At 39.6% G+C, this 15,081-nt stretch overlaps 1 protein-coding gene across 2 annotated transcripts in view; it reads left to right on the top strand.

Moving 5' to 3' along the window:
- The window catches only part of LOC128691654 (insulin-like growth factor-binding protein complex acid labile subunit), a 64,448-nt gene extending 61,686 nt beyond the window's left edge, over nt 1-2,762 (top strand). For both annotated transcript variants that reach the window (XM_053780499.2, XM_053780500.2), the window contains one exon: nt 319-2,762. In XM_053780499.2, coding sequence (XP_053636474.1) covers nt 319-2,289 — 1,971 coding nt within the window. In that variant the 3' untranslated portion in view covers nt 2,290-2,762. The remainder of the gene's footprint in view (nt 1-318) is intronic.
- Nucleotides 2,763-15,081: the final 12,319 nt, after the last annotated feature.

The raw sequence follows: 15,081 nt of genomic DNA, 5'->3' as shown, positions 1-15,081 counted from the left end.
CCAGCTCTGGAATGGGAATGACAAGGGCAAACAGGTGAGTGGTGCCCACAACACCTCTGCGATTGCCAAAACCATCTTCTCATTGGCTGGAACCTGAGTACTGATTGAACGACGGGGCCCCATCATCAACCCTTAGTACCTGGTTCGCTGGTTGGGGAGATAGCCTTTCAATGAGGGTGTGTACATGCGCCGAATAAAGGTTATGTACTCTTTGCATGCCACATGAGCCGTTGCCTTTGCAATCGAATTAAGAAAGATTACTAGTGATAATCCTCTGGAGGTGATAAATAGAAAGCTAATAACCATCTTATCTTTCAGATGCTGCTATGGCTGCTGTGTATGCTGGCGTCTTGTGTGGCGGCGGCCTCCCCCAGTTCATGCCCCAGCGTGTGCTTCTGTCCGCTGGATCCCCGTGGTCGCCGTCAAGTGATATGTAACACCGGAGGCCTGGTCGACCCCCTTCCGGTGCTGGAGATGCCTTCTGACGTAGAGGTGTTGGAGGTCGGGTCTCCACCAGGGCGACCCAATGCCCTGACTCTAGGTCCAATCTTCAAGGGTCATCGACGTCTTGAGATGTTGAGTGTAACCGGTTCTGGGGTGCCCGCATTGGGTGCTCATTCTTTCTGGGGCCTTCGACGTCTCCACACCCTTAATGTGTCCCATAACGCCATCACTGCCCTTATTGATACCAATTTTCGCGGTGCTGACAGCTTGCATACGTTAGATCTTAGCCATAACCAAGTGGAATCCGTGCCATCGGCGGTGTTCCGTCATATTCGACACCTTCGTTACCTCAGCTTGGCTAATAACCGTCTTCCGGAGGTCGTTCCCAGGGTACTGTACGGCCTCTCACTCTTAGAGGCGCTGGATATCAGTCACAATCCCCTGGGAATCCTGCCACCTGATCGCTTCACCGACGCTCCCAATCTGAGGGAGTTGAGATGTGCTGCGTGTGGCCTTCAGGCTGTGACAGAACAACTCATGAAGGCGCTGCCAGAGTTGCGTCTGCTGGATCTTCGTCAGAACAGATTGACGGAGGTACCGCCATTGGCTCTATCGAGGCATTTAGTGACACTGAACCTTGATAGTAATCACATATCGGCACTGATATCTAATGGTTTGTCTGGCCCACCACTCTCTACTCTCACTCTGTCCAACAACCGCTTGTCTACCATGAGTCCACAAGCTATGGCAAATTCATCTCTCACCTTCTTAGATCTGGCATACAACAGACTCACACGGCTTCGTTCTGACGCCCTAAGTGATGGTTTTACTAGGCTGAGGTATTTAAGACTCACTGCCAACCCAATTAGAGTGGATAAATTGCTTCAAGTTATTCCTCGAGCCAGACAGTTGAGGCACCTGGAACTAAGTGAACTGACTATGACTCACCTTCCTGGGGACCTACTTCGGCAGTCACGACACCTCAAGATTCTCAACGTGTCCGGAAATTTCCTCTCAGATTTTCCAGTATCTGCATTGTTCGCCACACCTCACCTGATAACTCTGGACCTGTCGCACAACAACTTCCGAGGGTTGCAGCAAGACCTGGTCACTGCCTTTACCACCATGGCATCACTGGAGCAAGTCTGGATGCAGGGAAACCCATGGCAGTGCCAGCGATGTCACGTGGCACCCATGTTGGATTGGCTGAGAGATCCCAATGCCTCTCACCACCCTCATGCAGAGTCCGTATGTCGGGATATGCCCATATCCCCACGCTGCCTGAGATGTGCAGGGCCACAGGAACTAGTGGGCCAGGAATTACAGCTTCTGAACAAAACCCACATTCCTGAATGTGTCCAGGAAGCCCCTGCCTGGCCAGTTTGGCTTGGAGGCGCCCAGAATGACGATCCACGCTCACACAACGAACAGCACCCACAAGAATCTGCAGAAGAGGAGAGTTTCGACGTGTTTTTCGGGGACCATATGGCGCTAATCGTGGGTGTCGGGTGCGGGCTCGTGCTGGCTCTGCTGTTGGTAGTAGCTGCTGCTTTCCTCTTAGCCAGAAGACATTCGGCCTTGTATTACACTCACGAACCCGCCGACCAGGACTCTTCACAAAAATTGATGAGCCGGAACAATAATGACAACAGTCCACCGGGACCAAGAGGCCCCCAGCGGACCCCGTATACCTCACGAACTGGAGTTACTACTCCATACACTGAAGCCTCCATTGCTACCATTGAGGAGGTAGACAGCATCGCAGGCTCATCTATTGACCTAAAGGTCTGCCAGGAACTAAGAGCTCCAAGAATTGTGCGACTAGCAGCATCTCCCCTGCCATAATATTATCAGGCTCCTTGGAACAAGTCTTCAAGCAACTTATCCTTATTTTAATAACGTCAGTTTTGGAAATGGTGTCCAGTGTACTCAATTTCTTAGTGATTCCTATTTTTCAAATCCTAGTTCTTTTACTTGAAGTTAGGTTAGGATAGGTTAAGTTAGATAAGCTGTATTACTTTGTTGCATTAGATTCCTTTAATTCAGATTACGTTAGGTTAGGCTACATTAGGTTAGGATTGATTATGTTAGGCTACGTTATGGTAGGCTATATTAGATTACATTATGTTAGAATAGTTCACTTCAGGTCTGGTTAGGTTAGATTGGGTTGGGTCACATAAGCTTAAAAAAACAACAACGAATATTTGGCCACAAATAAGTAAACTAAATGAACATTCAATGATAAATTCTGGCCTTTTAGAACTCGTGGTGCAAGAATTTGCTCCTTTAATGGTTCCTTAAGAGAGGGACCTTGATTAGCGGCACTGAAAATGGTACTTGAGAAAGGGTACCTGATACTGGGATAACTTAAGTAGGGCAGGAGAGGGGCCCTTGAATCTGGGATAATCCAAGTAGGTTAAGAGTGAGAGGGTAAAAGAGGTTCGTCAGGACAGGCTATGACACATACCACAAGTATGCAGTACAACCGGACCAGTTCACCAGTAAGTCTTCAAAAGAATGGTGTGCAAACTTGATATTCCTGGATTAGTTGTAAATTGTTCCGGTCATAGTATTGTGGGTTAGTTATGAAGTGTTTCAACCACATTATTATGAGTTATTTGTGATCAAGCCATCCACAGGAATGTTTTTTAAGTGTGAATTGTTCCAATCACGATACTGTAGTTAGTTTTGAAATGTTCCAGCCACGGTGTCATAGGTACCCACAATAAAACTACCCATATATGGCTGGCAAACAATGCCAACATCACCTATGGTAGTTAGCTACTGGTGGCTATTTAAGTTTCGTAAGTGGGATATATACACATATATATATATATATATATATATATATATATATATATATATATATATATATATATATATATATATATATATATATATATATATATATATATATATATATATATATATATATATATATATACACATATATATATATATATGCTTGTACATGCATGTGTAGTGTGACCTAAGCGTAAGTAGAAGTAGCAAGACGTACCTGAAACCCTGCATGTATATGAGACGGAAAACAAACACCATCAATCGTACCATCGTGTAAAACAATTACAGGTTTCCATTTTGCACTCACTTGGCAGGACGGTCGTACCTCCATGGGCGGTTGTTGTCTACCAACCTACTACCTAGATATATATGGGAAAACTTGCGACTTTGGCTCAAATAGCAATGCCTTCTTGCGAAAATTTGTGTAAGCAATAATTTCGCAAAAAATGAAAAAAAATATATTTCATTGTGTTTGTTTATTATTAAATTATTGTAAACTTATCTAAAATATATTTAGTTGTATTAGGCTAAATTAAACTGCGCTTGTTATTTTAAGGTTAGGTAAGTTTTCTTAGGTCCTTTTGGTACAAAATTATTAATTTTTACATTAACATAAATGAAAAAAATATCTTTAAACGTATAAGTGAAAATTTTAGAAAGGACTTAATTTTAAATGAGTTCTTGAAAATCCTATTCGGCACGACATATATATATATATATATATATATATATATATATATATATATATATATATATATATATATATATATATATATATATATATATATATATATATATATATATATACACATTTAAAGACATATATATATATATATATATATATATATATATATATATATATATATATATATATATATATATATATATATATATATATATATATATATATATATATATATATATATATATATATATATATATATATATATATATATATATATATATATATATATTCATTGCTGTCTCGAATGAGATTATTCTGTTATGTGAATCATTTATATACATCTCTTAGAGTATATACACTGAGAAGTGTTTTTCTTGAAGTATATATTCTTTCCATAATGTATACACAATGAGTGGTGTATATATCCACAATAAATATATTCTGGGAGCTTATGTTAATCACTATGTACGAATTAAAGTATCCTTGATTTGTGGTGTGCAGTTTACATGCAGTCTTAATGACCCTCAAGTAAGTGACTGGACTTAATCCTTAGGAACCAATCAGTAGATAGGCGTTTAACCTAAGAATCCTTATAGCACATGGTGTGATGTAGGTTCGATCCTCCGTCCACTAATCTCTAACTTTAACTGAAACATAACCTATAAATAATTCAACTGGTTGCTATAGTTATTTAATAACCAAGTCTTGCACAAATGACAACGTGAGGGAACAACTCAGCAGTTCCTTAAACTAATTATGATAATTACAATAAGAATTTTAACTATACAATCACTCACACACACACACACACACACACACACACACACACACACACACACACACACACACACACACACACACACACACACACACACACAATGAGAACTATGTATCCCTAGCCGTTTATTCACCAAGAGCTGTGTATCTCAGTGTACATCAAGAGCATATAGTGTATTAGTAGTGTGTGTGCATAGAGTATATATACCTAAATGTGTGTGTTTGTCTCAGCACATACACACTGAGAGGTGTGTATTCCTTAGTGTACATGCACTGAGAAGTGTTTCTCTTACTGTACATGCACTGAGTGGTGTTTATCTCTCATTGTGTATACAATGAGATGTGTGTATTTCTGTAAATATGCAATGATAGGTGTATAGGCACTGAGAATTGAATATCTCAGTGTGTATATATTGAGAATTAGGTTTCTCAGAGTATATCCACTGAGAGATTTTATCTCTATGTGTATATCCACCGACAGGTGTGTATTATATACATTGAGAGCTTCATATCTCGATGTGTATACACTGAAAGGCGTATCAGAGGATATTCGCTGAAAAATGCGTATATGTCAGTGAATATATCCAGAAAGGCGTGTATCTCAGTTTACATACACTGAGAGGAGAGTATATCTCAGTTCACATACAGCGAAAAATGTGTATCTCTCAGTGAATTTACAGTTAAGTAGGTGTTTATCAGTCCATATACTGTATACTGAAAGTTGTGTATATCTCAGTGTACACTGAGTGTATATATCAGTGTACATTCTTGACCAATGTTAATTTCACATGTGCTCTTATAAGTGTATTTAGACACATACATATTATCAACTCTATTTTTTTAACTATTTAGTTACCCCATTACAAGATGGATTTAGATAATATTTGATCCAGTTCCTTGGATCGAAAGCTCTTCGGCAGCCTTGGAGGAAGAATATAAAACTGTGATACTAAATCATTTAAGAATATAAACCTTAGTATTGTCTTTCTCTGTGAATAAAACTAATATTTGGTTTATCAGGTGTTTTATTTTCATCGATTGTCTTTTTTTTTCTTTTGTCCCTAGTCAAACCTCCTTTGTCTCTATTTTGAAACAATTCTATTGTTTTCTGACTTATTTTGTCCATGTTCTCTCTTGTCCTTATTGTAACATATTTTATCCCTATTCTTTCTTATTTGACTAACTTCTATCCCATTTATTGTCCTTATTCTATGTTCTTCAGTGAACCTATTCTATTCCATCCTATTCCTTCCTATTTATTGTCCATATTCCACATGTTTAATTGTCTCTGTGCAAACCAACACATGTATATGCATGTCTCTCAGTGTATATCTCTGGGTGTGTATACACTGAGAGGAGCACATCTGTTAGTGTAAATTAAACGAAAGCCATCTACCCTCGTGGCTGGAATCTTTTCTAAAAGACATATGCTGCTATTTTTCAAGTTGTAGCAGACAGGATCATAAGTTCCAGCAGGTGGCTTTCTAGAAACTAAGTAATATCAAGAATTTTGCAACAGTTGGGAGCTTTTACAGCTGTAATTTCAAAGCGAGGCAAGTAAGGACAAAACTGGAGGAGGTGCACAGATACATAAAGTAATGATGGCACATGTAACAAAACATATATTGTTTTTTATTACACTGTGGGTAAAGTCGGCAAGATGAACATCGAATTTCAGTCCCAACACTTTACACCTGGTACCTCGGACTTACCCATTTCTTTTAAGTACCGTAGCGTCTTTGAGAACTATGCGTGCTGATGATGAGGAGATTTTCCTTGGAAGACGATAGCATTCTTGCTGTGTTTCGTGTGCTGGATCCCACTGAAGCTTTTTCAAGTAAACTAAGCCTGAAACCACCTGTGAAACTAGTTATTCGTTTTCCAACACTTGTGAAAGGAAAAAAAAAAACTTAAGTTGCAAAAGAACTGTGGAGAGATCTTTTGTATACCAAAACTCTGTCACTGACAACAGCAAAGCTGCAACCACTTTCTGTTAATTAAGCCAGGTTTGATTTTATTTTCAAACTTTATGTGAGACCTTTCAGCCTTACTTCATCTGCATTTGTGGAAAGTTGCTCTCACAGTTAGACTTGAGAATTTCATGGGGTTTTGAGCCATCTGGGCATTTGACAGGTTTTTTCAGTGTCTTATCACCTTCATTCACAAGGCGCATTTGAAAACTTCTGTCAGACCTTGAAAACTATGATCATTCCAGTCCTACAGACTGGGATGATTCTTTACTTACATCTGCTGCTCTTTGTAGTAAGAAAACTGTTCAGGAATCCATCAGTTACGACCCTTTTGAGATAATGTTTGGGCACAATGTCGGAGTAGCTTTGTCAAGACGTAACTGCTTGACAAAGTTCCTGGAAAGCGAAAGGTTGCCACAATGATATGTCACATTAGTTTCGTAAGTGACCTAACAAACTGTCGGTAATTCTACCAACACTATTACTACGTTTTTCTTATTGAAGACAATAAATAAGATTTACTTTTATCCCATTATCGCCCATCTTCACATTTGTTTATTTAGATTATATTAATAAATTTATCGACATTTCTTTCCCAACATATATTTTTTAATATTAAATTAAATTTAATATACTTATTTAAGGCATTTTCCCATTTTTTTACGCTACCTTCATCTATCTTCACATTTATTAACATTAAATTATATTTACCATATTTATCTAAGACATTTCTCGATATTTTCTTCACCCTTCCCTCATCTGTTTCTTCAAATATTTTTTAATATAAATTCCATTTGATAAATTTATTAAGAGCATTTTCCCAATAGATTTTATATCATATTTTCACATATTCCTAGAATAACTTTACCTAATATTATCATGCCTAGTCTAACCTAGCATACCTAACCAAACGGCATACGAAACCTAGCATAACTTTTACATACCTAACCTTACCTTGCTTAGACTAATATAACCTTACCTAAGCTAACTTTACCTAAACTAAACTAACCTATCCCATCTTCACCATACCTAACCTAACTCAATCTTACCCCTCTAGGTATTTACCCACATTTAGTGTTTAATTCCATATTCACATTATATATAAAATATAATATGATTAAAGAAATTTGCCTTACAAGATGGTAAAACAACAATAACTCAGCTTCATACCTAAATTAACCTCATAATACCTAGCTAAATCTAACCTAACTTGACCATACTTAGCGTTACCTAACTACATAATAAAAAAAACTCTACCTCCCAATCTATGGCTATATAAACCTTCTCCAACACTAATATAAAAGGAAATCGCTGTCCATACAAACCATTTGCACTTCCCCATCAATGATAATATGTTCACAATGGTCTATGGCGGAGAGAAGTGCCAAGGACTCACTCTAAATCGAATAAGATCAAGGATGACTAAATAAGTTGGAGGATGGGTTACCTGGGAGCTGTAGGAGCGCTTAGGAAGGGTCAAAAGCGAGGCTTCCACCACACCAAACCATGCCCCTAATCCACCTAAGCCCCTAAGTCCTCCTAATATTCCCCAGTACACTCTTCCCCTCCCCCAGCCTACCATAGTCATTCTCAATAGTTAGTTTAATATGTTTATTATGTACCCCATACCCATCCTGTGCGCGGTAGTCAAAAGATTACAGAGGTACATAATTGGTCCAGGGACTGGACTCCAAAGTTTTGATAGCTGAGCAAGTTACAGAGGTAATGAATTCACAATTTACAAAGGTAATGAACTCACAATTTACAAAGGTAATGAACTCCAGGTAGGTCTAGTCACAATCATGACAAGTTACAAAGGTATTTACAGATTACAGAGGTACGTAATGGGTCCAGGGACTGGGCCCCAAAGTTTTGATGGCTGAACTAGGTACAAGGTAATGAACTCACAAGTTACAAAGGTAATGAATCAATACCCTTGCGTTTTCGTGTGCCTCTGGTGCATCCCTCTACACAAATAACCCGCACATAGGAGAGAGGACCTTACGACAACGTTTCGGTCAGACGGACCATTTACAAAGTCACTTTGTAAATTTACAAAGTGACTTTGTAAATGGTCCAAGTCGGACCGAGACGTCGTCGTAAGGTCCTCTCTCCTATGTGCGGGTTATTTGTGTATTGTTCCAGTAACGGTATTGTGCCTTTTTCTTGTTAATTACATCCCTCTGCATGCATATACAATATATATAATACATGTGTGTGTGTGTACTCACCTAATTGTACTCACCTAATTGTGGTTGCAGGGGTCGAGACTCAGCTCCTGGCCCCGCCTCTTCACTGATCGCTACTGGATCCTCTCTCTCTCTGCTTCCTGAGCTTTGTCATACCTCTTCTTAAAACTATGTATGGTTCCTGCCTCCACTACTTCACTTGCTAGGCTATTCCACTTGCTGACAACTCTATGACTGAAGAAATACTTCCTAACGTCCCTGTGACTCGTCTGAGTCTTCAGCTTCCAGTTGTGACCCCTTGTCCCTGTGTCCCCTCTCTGGAACATCCTATCTCTGTCCACCTTGTCTATTCCCCGCAGTATCTTGTATGTCGTTATCATGTCTCCCCTGACCCTTCTGTCCTCCAGTGTCGTCAGTCCGATTTCCCTTAACCTTTCCTCGTACGACATTCCCTTGAGCTCTGGGACTAGCCTTGTTGCAAACCTTTGTACTTTCTCTAACTTCTTGACGTGCTTGACCAGGTGTGGGTTCCAGACTGGTGCTGCATACTCCAGTATGGGCCTAACATACACAGTGTACAGTGTCTTGAACGATTCCTTATTAAGGTATCGGAACGCTATTCTCAGGTTTGCCAGGCGCCCGTATGCTGCAGCGGTTATTTGGTTGATGTGTGCCTCCGGTGATGTGCTCGGTGTTATGGTCACCCCAAGGTCTTTCTCCCTGAGTGAGGTCTGTAGTCTTTGTCCACCTAGCCTATACTCTGTCTGCGGTCTTCTTTGCCCCTCCCCAATCTTCATGACTTTGCATTTGGCTGGATTGAATTCGAGAAGCCAGTTACTGGACCACATGTCCAGCCTCTCCAGGTCTCTTTGCAGTCCTGCCTCATCCTCGTCCGATTTAATTCTTCTCATCAGCTTCACGTCATCTGCGAACAGGGACACTTCAGAGTCTATTCCTTCCATCATGTCGTTCACATATATCAAAAATAGCACTGGTCCTAGAACTGACCCCTGTGGGACCCCGCTCGTAACAGGCGCCCACTGTGATACCTCTTCACGTACCATGACTCGTTGCTGCCTCCCTGTCAGGTATTCCCTTATCCATTGCAGTGCCCTTCCTTTTACGTGTGCCTGATCCTCCAGCTTCTGCACTAATCTCTTGTGGGGAACTGTGTCAAAGGCCTTCCTGCAGTCTAGGAAAACGCAATCTACCCAACCCTCTCTCTCGTGTCTTACTTCTGTTACCTTGTGTGTGTGTGTGTGTGTGTGTGTGTGTGTGTGTGTGTGTGTGTGTGTGTGTGTGTGTGTGTGTGTGTGTGTGTGTGTGTGTGTGTCGTGCCGAATAGGTAAACTTGCGATTTTGGCTTAAATAGCAACGCTCTTCTTGCCGAATAAGGCAAGCGAAAATTTGTGTATGTAATAATTTCGCAAAAATCATTCTGAACCTAACGAAAAAAATATATTACATTGTGTCTGTGTATTATTAAATTATTGTAAATTTATCTAAAATATATTTAGTTGGATTAGGCTAAATTAAACTGAGCTTGTTATAATAAGGTTAGATAAGTTTTCTAAGATTTTTTTTATTATTAATTTTTACATTAACATAATAAAAAATATATATCTTTAAACGTATAAGAGAAAAGTTTAGAAAGGACTTAATTTTAAATGAGTTCTTGCTGATTGACCAGTTTTACCTATTTGGTAAATATATATGTGTGTATGTATACATGTATGGATGCATACATGTGCATGCATATTTATATGCATGTGTATCTATGTGTCAGTCACCACTACAATCACAATGACTACACCCATCATCACCACACCACACTGTCACCTTCCTCACTATCACCTTCATGTGCTTGTGTACATATGTGAATATATAATCAAAAACAACATTAGTCAATCATTCTGCATTGCCTGAAATTGTAAAGCCAATCAAGAAAGGATTTTTAAAGCAATCTTGTGGAAATAAATTTTGGGAATAGTCCACATAAAACTGAGTGGAGAACTCCTATATCCGTCAATTGCTCTACAAACCTTCACCTAATAATATATTACCGATTGGATAAGACGATCTGTAGTTATGAAGGAAAACCTAAGATGGTGTGAAGAAACTGTAGCTAACAGATGGATGGTTCTGGCATCACGCCATGAAGTATTTAAGGGTTCACTAAATTAAGGAAATTTAAAAACGGTATAAAAGCAAGAGTTTTACAATATTTTCTTTTTTTTCAGTTGCATTAGTTTTAGCATTCTCTAGAATCATGTAAGAAAAGGATTACTTTGTGTTGTTTTAAGATTGTCCAGTTTCATAAAAATCCCAACAATTTTGAATGTTAAATAGTATATATTTATTGCGTTGACAAACTCTTCCACACACTGATCTGAATGGGTATTATTATGGCCATAAGATGCATCAGAAATTAAACATTGAAGCCATTCAATAGGGGTAGACGCATATATTTTGATAGTGATTATTAAACAGGAATAAAAAATTCAGACAATTTAACATAAAACTGTTAAATTTGCGTCTACAAAATTGAATTTCATTTACCACTGCTGTCGAGATGCTGGGAATGGGTTCATTAACTTTGGTCACAGAGCACCCACACGTCAATTGTTCCTAGAGTCTAGTCCTTGTTACCATTCAAAATTGAAATCCGATCGTATGAGGGGGTTGGGGATCTGGAGATATGAACGAAATTAAAAAAAAGTGGAAGGGAAAAAATAATTCAGGAAACCACAGGTCCACCTTCGAGAATATGAAAATGTGAAGGAACTGGACATAAACCAGTAACTAAAAATAATATTTTACAGAGAAGGGGAATGAATAATTTCTTTCATTCCAGTAGGTGGTACCCATGTCACTCGAGTAGCAGCTGGCTAGGGTGCCACCTTACCAATAACTGGTCGAGGTGTCACCAAATCACTAACTGGCCTTGGTTTTGCTAGACCAGTAGCTGGCTGTGGTGTCACTAAGGGTTCACACGACTCACACACCAAGGCAGAAGGAATCAATTAGTTCTGGTGTCCACTTTTCCACAAGGCGGCGCCGGCTTCAGTCGGTCCTTTGTGACGCCGCCGCCCAAAACCATTGAAGTCAGACGTCAATCATTTTCTTCACGTTGCTCCTTATCCCCCCTTTCTTCCGTTCTGCCTCTGTTGCTCTTCCCCTTTTCCTGTTTTCTCCTATGTCCTACATGTAATAGTAACGCCAAGAGTGCTGAAAGGAGACCTTTGAAGTTGCCGCAGTTATTGAATCCATAGCGAAATACTTGATGATATCCTCATCACCCAAGCAATATTATTATAATTATGGGGAGCGCTAAACCCGTAGGATTATACAACGCATGTGGGGGGGTTGGAAAGTATTCAGGCTTAATTCAGGGAACCACAGCACAGATCCAATTCCCTAGATCAAGGGTCCCTCACTAGCGTCAAGGAACCTCCCTTGAGGGGAATAACCCAAGCAATAGTACCTCCAGTTCTGCTGGAAGGAAATCTCTGAACCTGCCATAACTAATGAACCCATAGCAAATGCTTGACAAAATCCAGAGTCCATAGAGAAAGGCTTGACAGTATCCCCTTCAACTAAAAAATAACTCCAGTCTTACTGGAAGATCATCGTTGATGCTGTTGTATATAATCAATAGTGGAATGTTTGTCTATATCCCCATCATCTTCCAACTCTGCCGGGAACTCTCTCCAGGTAAACTCCAGGAGAAAGCCTTTAAAGCTACCATAGCTAGTGAACCAATATTGACATGGTAGAAGGACGCTCACATGTGGACAGTACAGGAGATTAGTTCATCTGTAAAGTTTTATTTCGGTCTGTGAACCTCTTCATCAATAAATACAGAGAATGAGAATAAAACTTTATATACGTGAGTGGAAAAGGACTTTGCAAAAGCATTTGACAAATGCGATCATGGCGTAATAGCCCATAAAATACGTGCTAAAGGAATAACTGGGAAAGTGGGGAGATGGATCTTCAACTTCCTAACAAATCGAACACAAAGAGTAGTGGTCAACCGAGTTAAATTGGAGGCTGCCATAGTGAAGAGCTCTGTTCCACAAGGCACAGTACTCGCCCCCATCTTATTCCTTATCCTCATATCAGACATAGACAGAGATATACACCACAGCACCGTATCATCCTTTGCGGATGATACTAGAATCTGCATGTGGCTATCATCTGCTGAGGACGCGGCCTCCAAGAAGATATAAACAAAGTTTTCCAGTGGGCAACGGTAAACAATATGATGTTCAATGAGGACAAATTCCAACTACTCCGTTATGGAAAACTGGAGGAGATAATAACTAGAACAGAGTATACTACTGACTCCGGCCATACAATAGAGCGGAAAAATAATGTAAGGGACCTGGGAGTAGTAATGTCTGAGGATCTCACTTTCAAGGATCACAACAGTGCCACGATCGCACGTGCAGAGAAAATGATAGGATGGATAATGAGAACTTTCAAAACGAGAGATGCCAAGCCAATGATCCTTTTCAAATCACTTGTTCTCTCTAGGCTGGAATACTGCTGTACATTAACATCTCCATTCAAAGCAGGTGAAATCGCAGATCTAGAGTGTACAGAGATCCTTTACTGCACGTATAAGTTCTGTCAAGCACCTTAACTACTGGGAACGCTTGGATTATTATTATTATAATCAAGGGGGAAGCGCTAAACCTGTAGGATTATACAGCACCTGGGGGGGGATGTGGAAGGCATTCAGGCTTAATTCGGGGAACTGGAGCACAGATCCAATTCTCTAAATCAAGAGCCCCTCACCAACATCAAGGAACCTTCCCTGAGGGGTGGGAACGCTTGGAAGCACTTGACTTGTACTCGTTGGAACGCAGGAGGGAGAGATATATCATAATCTACACTTGGAAAATCTTGGAAGGAATGGTCCCAAATCTGCACATAGAAATCACTCCCTACGAAAGTAAAAGACTGGGCAGGCGATGCAAAATGCCCCCAATAAAAAGTAGGGGCGCCATTGGTACACTAAGGGAAAACACCATAAGTGTCCGGGGCCCAAAACTGTTCAACAGCCTCCCATCAAGCATTAGGGAAATTGCCAATAAACCCCTGGCTGCCTTCAAGAGAGAGCTGGACAGATACCTAAAGTCAGTGCCGGGTCAGCCGGGCTGTGGCTCGTACGTTGGACTGCGTGCGGCCAGCAGTAACAGCCTAGTTGATCAGGCCCTGATCCATCGGGAGGCCTGGTCATGGACCGGGCCGCGGGGGCGTTGATCCCCGGAATAACCTCCAGGTAACCTCAAGTGTGTACGTATCCTAGCTCTATATGAAGGGGAGGAACTGTAGTATAAAATATTTCACTTAATGGCTAGATGAGGGATGTGTACTGTTAATACATTTCAGCTTAAATTAGGAGTTCATATGTACAAGCTCAAAGTGAATTTGGTAATATCTGGTTGGGGTTGTCCTTTTGAAATATTAACAAATATTCCAATATTTTTTTGAATGGATCTTCCACTCTGTATTTTGTCTTAGCGCCTTTCTTATCATTGTGCAGATATAAAATTTCACATGATGGAAAATAGCCGAGCTCTTCTTTGCATATCTGACTGGTCGTTTATGTTCATTTATTCTAGCGCTTGTTACAAAAAAGTTAGGTAAGTTTCCTAAGGTTCTTATAACACAAAATCATTAATTTTTATAAAAACATACATGAAAAAATATATATCTTTAAATGTATAAAAAAAATATTAGAAAGGACTTAATTTTAAATGAGTTTTTGCTAATTGACTACTTTTACCTATTCGGCACGACATGTGTATACTATGTATATGAGAACTCATTTAAAATTAAATCTTTTCTAAAAATTTCTCCTATACATTGAAAGATATATATTTTTTTTCATTTTAATATAAAAATTAACGATTTTGTACCAAAAGAATCTTAGGAAACTTACCTAACCTAATAATTATTATAACAAGCGCAATTAGAAGTGGATACATGCGTGTTTTTATAGTAGGTTTGGCGAGTTAGCTTGGGTTAACCATTTTAGGTAGTACATGTATCCCAAATAAAATTTTCTGTATTTGTGTATACCTGAATAAACTTATTCACACGTACAGTAAACTACTGCCACCAGCCTAGAAGCCTATCACTGACTCAGCTATGTGTTTTGTAATAGCTTGTATGGGAGTATCAACATGTTCTAGTAGATACA

The sequence above is a fragment of the Cherax quadricarinatus genome, chromosome 26 (genome assembly GCF_038502225.1).
Source record: "Cherax quadricarinatus isolate ZL_2023a chromosome 26, ASM3850222v1, whole genome shotgun sequence".
Lineage (NCBI taxonomy): Eukaryota > Metazoa > Arthropoda > Malacostraca > Decapoda > Parastacidae > Cherax > Cherax quadricarinatus.
Note: the sequence above shows the minus strand (reverse complement) of the source record. Positions and strands in the feature narration are given on the sequence as shown.